At 39.2% G+C, this 8,856-nt stretch overlaps 1 protein-coding gene across 4 annotated transcripts in view; it reads left to right on the top strand.

Moving 5' to 3' along the window:
* LOC110447955 (discoidin domain-containing receptor 2-like) overlaps positions 1-8,856 on the top strand; it is a 209,302-nt gene that overhangs the window by 124,260 nt on the left and 76,186 nt on the right. For all 4 annotated transcript variants that reach the window (XM_021493954.1, XM_021493953.1, XM_021493956.1 and 1 more), the window contains one exon: positions 3,407-3,512. In XM_021493954.1, the coding sequence (XP_021349629.1) occupies positions 3,407-3,512 (106 nt within the window). The remainder of the gene's footprint in view (positions 1-3,406; positions 3,513-8,856) is intronic.

Genomic DNA, 8,856 nt, shown 5'->3' with positions numbered 1-8,856 from the left:
GTATTGGCAGTCCTCCCTGACTGTACCCCAGTATTGGTAGTCCTCTCTGACTGTACCCCAGTATTGGCAGTCCTCCCTGACTGTACCCCAGTATTGGTAGTCCTCTCTGACTATACCCCAGTATTGGTAGTCCTCTCTGACTGTACCCCAGTATTGGTAGTCCTCTCTGACTGTACCCCAGTACATGTATTGGTAGTCCTCTCTGACTGTACCCAAGTATTGGTAGAACCATGTCCTTGTGTTAGGTGAACTGTGCCCCATCGGTTATCTCCCTGAGATGACATCGCAGTGCTTCCTTGCAACAAGAAAACCTAGTCCTGCTGTAGAGTGTAACTCATTGCAATTAGGCTGCTGCAGCCGTGAAAGTATACGGTTAAAAAAACGGAATTAGTGACCATTGAAAAATACAGGAAACTACTATTTTCTTTGATCTTATAATTGATGTTTGGCCATTTTTGCACTATTCCAGCATTTTAGCTAATAATGTATTAGAGTTAAGAAATGTTCACCAATGACTATTTTGGTTAATTTGATCTTTCAGCAAATTCTGGTAATTTCAACTTCAACAGCTCAATTTGGATTGTAAATGTGAGCACCAAACCAATGATAAAGGCAGGCAGTAAAAAAACAATAAAACGGTCACCAAACATTGGTTTTTCTATCAGAACAATAAAACGGTCACCAAACATTAGTTTTTCTATCAGAACAATAAAACTGTCACCAAACATTAGTTTTTCTATCAGAACAATAAAACGGTCACCAAACATTAGCTTTTGTATCAGGTTAGGCTTTACATGGTCATATTCCAGCAAGACAGATTTAAGGATAAATGTATTATTTTCAGGTGATATTTATCTCCTTTTTCAAAACACTTTCAGAAAGAAAACCATTAAGATATCTAATTTGAATGGAAAATTAACTTCAATGATGGCGGTTGAACGGTTACAGATACATCAGTAGTATTGGGGCAGTTTAGATAAGATTACTCTAGCTATTCGTCACTGTAGGTAAGGCTGATTAAAAGTATTTAAGGGAGACAACTCTTTAACATGGATCATCAAACATGTAATGGGTAAGGACACATATTTCCTTAAGAATATTCTGATAATAATGGATTTGTGTAGGAATCTTGATTTGTGTATAAAACTTCAGACCAAATACATGAATATAGGGGAAGTGGATAATAATTCCAAAATACTGTTGTGGAAAAAAACATCTAGTCAATGTACAATAATAAAGTCCTTAGTCAAATTTGATACCCAAAGATATCAACAGGAAGTGACACAAAAACTAAGGGTGCCATTACTGTTACTGAGCAACAATGTCATGTCACTGATTAGTTCCATCTCTCTGATATAGACCGTCCACACTCACCACTTCTCTACTAGTGTACTCTATAGATCTCATTAGTCCAGGTCCTAGGACTTAGGATTCAACAGACCTTACAGGACTGAGGATTCAACAGACCTTACAGGACTGAGGATTCAACAGACCTTACAGGACTGAGGATTCAACAGACCTTACAGGACTGAGGATTCATACTTAATCTGTGTACTAAACTGTTATTTCCATATCATTAATGGCATTTGAGTTACATAGGTTTTATGAAAAACTTGAAACATGTCAAATCTTCCCCAGGTATCAACGCTTCAATTCAAACTGGGCTGCAAAGAGGGCTTAGGGTTAGACACATATCTTGTGGGAATTAATTCCAAAGATTTACTTCCTGTTGAGATTGACAAGGAATAACTGTAGATGGCTGTTTCAGTATTTGAGATCGTGATTTCATCCCATCAAGTGCAGATGATGCTTGAGGAATTTTGAGATACACAACATATTATGTGTTTTGTGATATAATCTGTACTACCTAGAGACAGCTTACATCAAACTATCTACGGTGTACTGAGAACATGTTCTACACCAAGTGAACAGCTGCTCATACCAAAGGCTGGTACCCAAGTAGTCGAGATCTCCTCAGCAACCGATCTGTCAGCTTGGATACAGTTTGATAAACTGCTGACAATAAAGGGGGAAAAAGGAGTGATATTTTGTCACTTTCTTACCTTTACTCTGTGGTATTGGCTTTTAATTTTAGTTTGTTTATTTCTCAGTTACAATAAAGCTGATTAAGATCATATAATGATGACCAAAAAAAATAACAGGAAAAAGTTTGGAACAAGTTTGAAGTTTCCTCTCCACAATATCCTCTGTCTTTCTCACTCCCACACATTCTCCACCTTCCCTCCTGCCATTCCACTCCTTTCTTCCAGCACTCTCCCTCTTTTCCTCCCACACTCTGCCCTCCTTCCCTCTTGCACTTTCCCTTCTTGTTTGCCCTCTTTCGTGCACCGCTGTCTTCCTTCCTTCCAGCACTCTTCCTGTTTCCCTTCCACACTTTGCCTTCCTTATCTCTTGCACTCTCTCTCCTTCTCAGCCCTTTTGTCCACCACTCTCTTCCTTCCTTCAAGTACTCTCTTCCTTCCCTTCATCACTCTCCCCCCTTCCCTCTTTAAATCAGACTCTCCACCCCCTCACTCCCACATCATCTCACACAGAAAATCGGGACATAAAATATTCCTCCAGTTAATGTCTGTCTGACATTAAACAGACAAATTTGTTAGTGTTCCAGACCTAGATAACACCAGATTTCTACACGTAGTTTATCTACTGTGTAACACATTATTTATCCGAAAGGAATTCTGAAGTAGTGTTTTAAAATTTACTGTTTTGGGAAGATAGAAAGCACTGCAATCTACATCTAGACATGTAATCGTTAGAAGGTCTGTAGGTAGATATAAGTTGTCATCGTAATATGGTATAACATGCCAGCTGGTCTCTTTCAATAGATCTGGGAGATGTTTAGCAGACATAGCCAAATGTTAGGTGTCCATGTTTATCTGTTTATACATTGCTCTCAGACCACTAGGTTCTCCTCCATCCCAGTCTTCTAAGTTTTCCCCTCTATTTCCCTCCCTTTGGTGTTCTGACTTATACCGGTCTTTATCAGAAGACATCACAGAATGAAAGCAATCAGTGGACATGCTGTTATTTTAAAGAAGATGCTAAAACCTGTTCAGTCATTTTTCTGGTGTCTTCCTGTCCCAAAACTTAGTTAACTGAATGAAAAAGTGATGTTTTTCATTGCTGACAGATAGGCTTACAATAAACTGATACAGGTACAAATAGTACTCGATTAATTAAATAGCCGTCAGCTGTTTGACTCGGTCTTCCTTCTGGGCCTTGGTTAGTAGCTGTGGAATCAACCGTGTAGTTTACATAATTTAAGTGTCATCATTATCTTTGCACATTATTTTTCTTAGGTAAATGGGCTCTGTGTATGATATGAAATATTTCTTGCGTGTTTTTCAATTTGTGTATAATTTCTTTCATCATTTGTGTTTTTCAGTAAAATGTTCCAATGCCCTTGGAATGGAGTCCTGGCGGATCCCAGACGGCGCCATCACTGCCAGCTCATCATACAAGGACCAGTCTGTAGGACCGAAGAGTGCAAGGTCTGTAACCCAGCATTTTGGCCATTTCTGAAATCTGATTGGTCAGTTGAGAATCCGTTTGATTGGTGTATGGTCTTTCTTTTGAAATTTGTTGAATTGATTTGTCATTGATTGGTCACAAAACTGCATATCAGTCCATGTTTCTAACAAAGATTAAAAATTTGCCATAAAATTAAAGTCATAAACATTTCAACACACCCAAATACTGCTGATTAATCAGTGATCACACAAGCTGTAGGACTTCGCAGGAGGATAGGAATTAAAAAGAATTAATTTGTAGGTCTNGGGGGGGGAAAGAATTAAATATGTAGATCTTCATGTCAGAGGGCCAACTTGTGCTAGTCGCCATAAAGGAAGCCACGTTGTAACATGCTTCATATGCATGGAAGACTTACAACACTGAATCATGCAAATTTCACTTAATCTTTTATTAGAATTCCGGCTTGTTACAAGTCATGTTACTGGTAGCATGGCTTCCTGTCGCAAAAATTACAGGGGATTGGGGGAAAAGTAGGTTGCAAGGAATGACTTGAAAAATTGCCACATTTTAATTAGAGCTACACATGCCCTTATTATCTGAACAATGGGCGAACTCATTACTGTAAAATGTTTCCCCTTCGCCGCATCCAAGGACCACGCTAATTATGTAATACTCACCATTCATTTTAGAAGCTAAGTCAATTAAGGATGGCTGTGGAACAAAATGCAGTTACATGCAATATATTATAATGGTGCAAGTGTCCCAAGCCTAATTCCTTAATGTGTCGGTGCCGAAAGGGGATGGAACCTGACAATATGGGGCTTGTCCTTGACATCATTACAATTATCCATGAACGGTTCTATGTGAAGGTCTGAACACTCTCATCACTTTTTGACCAAGTTAAGTAAATGACTTCTAGCAACTTTTTATGACGTAAGAAATTTATCTGATAGTTACATACACAAATACTGATTTTTAAAATATAAATGTTGAGAATTATTTGAGAGATTCAGGATTATTTTTGTTGAAATTCAAACACATCAATCCTCTAACAAGTTTTTCACATTTTTTTTTCTCTCGTGAATTGAAATTATACTGTTAATGAAATATTGATAACTGGAACAGGAATTCATTCATGAAAGGTTCTTAATTTAGAAACTGGTGATGTTCTGCAGATGTGTCCCTATTGGTCTACTGTAACTATCACCCTCCCTTTGGACATCATGGGGGCTGCCCTTGACCCCTTTGAGTCTCCCTGTTGGTATACTGTAACTATCACCCTCCCTTTGGAAATCATGGGGGCTGCCCTTGACCCCTTTGAGTCTCCTGTTGGTCTACTGTAACGATCACCCTCCCTTTGGACATCATAGGGGCTACCCTTGACCCCTTTGAGTCTACCTGTTGGTCTACTGTAACTATCACCCTCCCTTTGGATATCATGGCGGCTGCCCTTGACCCCTTTGAGTCTCCTGTTGGTCTATTGTAACTATCACCCTCCCTTTGGACATCATGGGGGCTACCCTTGACCCCTTTGAGTCTCCTGTTGGTCTACTGAAACGATCACCCTCCCTTTGGACATCATAGGGGCTGCCCTTGACCCCTTTGAGTCTACCTGTTGGTCTACTGTAACTATCCCCCTCCCTTTGGATATCATGGGGGCTGCCCTTGTCCCCTTTGAGTCTCCCTGTTGGTCTACTGTAACTATCACTCTCCCTTTGGACATCATGGGGGGTGCCCTTGACCCCTTTGAGTCTCCTGTTGGTCTACTGTAACTATCACTCTCCCTTGGGACATCATGGGGGCTGCCCTTGACCCCTTTGAGTCTCCCTGTTGGACTGGTGTAACTTTAATGCCATTGTTTGGACTCTGTGCCATCTTGGTTTTACCTCTACAGTGCCTGACCTTTACATATTCCTCCATATTTGAAAAAAGAGATTAATATCCTATCTATAGATTTGTTACATTCGAAAGATTTAAATGTTAATTTGTTTTAATTAAAATGATTTACGCATAATTTTTAATTGTTCTATTTTCTTTGATTTGATTCTTTAAATAGAATTAGTTCCAAGGACAATGTTTTTTGCAGTGAAGACTGATTAGTTATATTTTGACTTCATTTGATTTATGAGTTTTAATTTGTCAAACAGGGACATGCTGCTAATAATGTTGCACTTAAAGTGTTGTGTTGGTAATGATACACAATCAAGGCTATAGTCCTCTGTGATCATTCTGTGTTGGTAATGATACACAATCAAGGCTATAGTTCTCTGTGATCATTCTGTGTTGGTGATGATACACAATCAAGGCTATAGTTCTCTGTGATCATTCTGTGTTGGTGATGATACACAATCAAGGCTATAGTTCTCTGTGATCATTCTGTGTTGGTGATGATACACAATCAAGGCTATAGTTCTCTGTGATCATTCCGTGTAGGTAACGATCCCAATCAAGGCTATAGTTCTCTGTGATCATTCTGTGTTGGTAATGATACCAATCAAGGCTATAGTTCTCTGTGATCATTCTGTGTTGGTGATGATACACAATCAAGGCTATAGTTCTCTGTGATCATTCCTTGTTGGTAATGATACACAATCAAGGCTATAGTTCTCTCTGATCATTCTGTGTTGGTAATGATACACAATCAAGGGTGTAGTTCTCTGTGATCATTCTGTGTTGGTAATGTTACACAATCAAGGCTGTAGTTCTCTGTGATCATTCTGGGTTGGGAAGGATACACAATCAAGGCTATAGTTCTATGTGATCTTTCTGTGTTGGTAATGATACACAATCAAGGCTATAGTTCTATGCGATCATTCTGTGTTGGTAATGATACACAATCAAGGGTGTAGTTCTCTGTGATCATTCTGTGTTGGTAATGATACCAATCAAGGCTATAGTTCTCTGTGATCATTCTGTGTTGGTGATGATACACAATCAAGGCTATAGTTCGCTGTGATCATTCTGTGTTGGTAATGATACACAATCAAGGGTGTAGTTCTCTGTGATCATTCTGTGTTGGTAATGATACCAATCAAGGCTATAGTTCTCTGTGATCATTCTGTGTTGGTGATGATACACAATCAAGGCTATAGTTCTCTGTGATCATTCTGTGTTGGTGATGATACACAATCAAGGCTATAGTTCTCTGTGATCATTCTGTGTTGTTAATGATCCCAATCAAGGCTATAGTTCTCTGTGATCATTCTGTGTTGGTAATGATACCAATCAAGGCTATAGTTCTCTGTGATCATTCTGTGTTGCTAATGATACACAATCAAGGCTATAGTTCTCTGTGATCATTCCTTGTTGGTAATGATACACAATCAAGGCTATAGTTCTATGCGATCATTCTGTGTTGGTAATGATACACAATCAAGGCTATAGTTCTATGCGATCATTCTGTGTTGGTAATGATACACAATCAAGGCTATAGTTCTATGTGATCATTCTGTGTTGGTAATGATACACAATCAAGGCTATTGTTCTATGTGATCGTTTTTTCCTTCTTCCTGGCGAAAACAAACTTTTCATTAAAGTTATATTCATGTCGCCACATAATTGGTAGAATAGGCTATAAGGTATTTGGAATGGTCTCATCTTTGCATATGGGAGGATATATCACACCTCCTTTTTCTCTTACAAAGGGAGTTCTACTGGGGGAGGGTGTCTTGTCTGCACACCATGGTCGGAGTACGGACTAGAAAACCTAAAAAAACTTGTTATACATACTAATGTTGTACTCTTGGCATGTACCTTCTGCAAAGACATGTTATATTAAGATAGAAAGTGTGTTGACACCTAAATCCGGATGTCATGTTGAGGGGGATGAAAGGATGACACCTCCAGACCATTCTACAAAGAGAGCTCTCCTATCATAGGAGGAGAAAACATATAAGTTTGACTCCTCAGCTTGTTACCCAAATTGGAATTTACCATCGTCTGGAGGGATGAAAGGATCATAAATCTCTCTCCATGGTATCAAGGGAACTCTTTTCCTAGGGAGGGGAGAAAGTATGTGTGTGGTTCCGTTACATCAACACCTAATGACCCAGTTGAGAACTTTTGATTTCATGCTTGTTATGCTGGTCCTAAAGTCATGATTTACCATTATATGGTAGCACAGGTTTGTTTTTCTCCTGCCTATAAATCTGTCCATCTCCAGACCCAGACTAGCAGTGTCGCTTTGATATTTCACTCTTATCTTCCTACTACTTCTGGTGATAATCAGCTACAAAATGAGCACACTTCAACGGAAGCAGTGATAAAGAGGCATCCTGAAAAACATTGGTCTGTAGGTTATAGCAGAAAGGACAGTGTTAAATCATTATATTTTCTTCTTCCTCATTATCGCTGGTTAGTGGTTTAGGGTGCAAAACTCCACAAGAAAATGAAAAAAGACATAAATATTTCACACTTTGCACTAAGCTCCATATACTAAGTTTAGTTCGGTTAATTTAGGACTTTAGGCTTGGGTTGTACCGATGACTTCATTACCGCTTCAAATCTGGGAACAGGAATGCCTGAAATAAATTGGAAACCTTTAAAAATAGTTTTCTAAATGTCCATAAAACAAGCAGAGAGTGACAAATGTTTTGCTGCCTAGGTTCTGTGATAGAATCTGTAGGTCGTTGTCACACATATGGAAGTGATTCCTGGAATTCCACTTACAGATCCTCTTGGATAGGGAGTTTTGATTCTCTGGATATGGGGGGACTCAGGGGTGAAAATGCAAGTGACTCATTTCACAACACTGAGCTCCAGACAGGCTGTCAAAACGTGTGCCAATGAACTGAGGACTGTTTTCGTGTAAACACAGATGTAGACATGTTAGTCCATGGCCAGTGGAATCTCTAGTTCTATAACCAGTAAATGTTTTCAGATTATCACTCCAAGCTCTACGCACAAATCAAATGTACACATCCTTATTTCTGAGTGAAACTTAAATAAATAAATTTTATGTGGAAAAGTTCACACTTTACTATCCAAGCGGTTATTGTAGAATGGTGTTACTATGGTGGGAATGACACCATTTTTAGGTCACCTGAGACAAAGTCTCAAGTGACCTATTGCGATCGCCTTTTGTCCGTCGTCGTCCGTCGTCCGTCGTGCGTCTGTAAACAATTTACATTTTCGACTTCTTCTCCAAAACCCCTGAACCAATTTCAATGAAATTTTGCAGGGACCTTCCATGGACAAAGGTCAACAAAAATAGTTGCCGGTTTAGTCCTACGCCCCCAGGGGCCTGAGGGGCGGGGCCAAAAGGGGTCAAATTGACTAAAATTTCTATATAAAAAATTTCCAAAACCCCTGAACCAATTGCAATGAAATTTTGCAGGGACCTTCCATGGACAAAGGTCAACAAAA

The sequence above is a fragment of the Mizuhopecten yessoensis genome, unplaced genomic scaffold, assembly GCF_002113885.1.
Source record: "Mizuhopecten yessoensis strain PY_sf001 unplaced genomic scaffold, ASM211388v2 scaffold3693, whole genome shotgun sequence".
NCBI lineage: Eukaryota > Metazoa > Mollusca > Bivalvia > Pectinida > Pectinidae > Mizuhopecten > Mizuhopecten yessoensis.
Note: the sequence above shows the minus strand (reverse complement) of the source record. Positions and strands in the feature narration are given on the sequence as shown.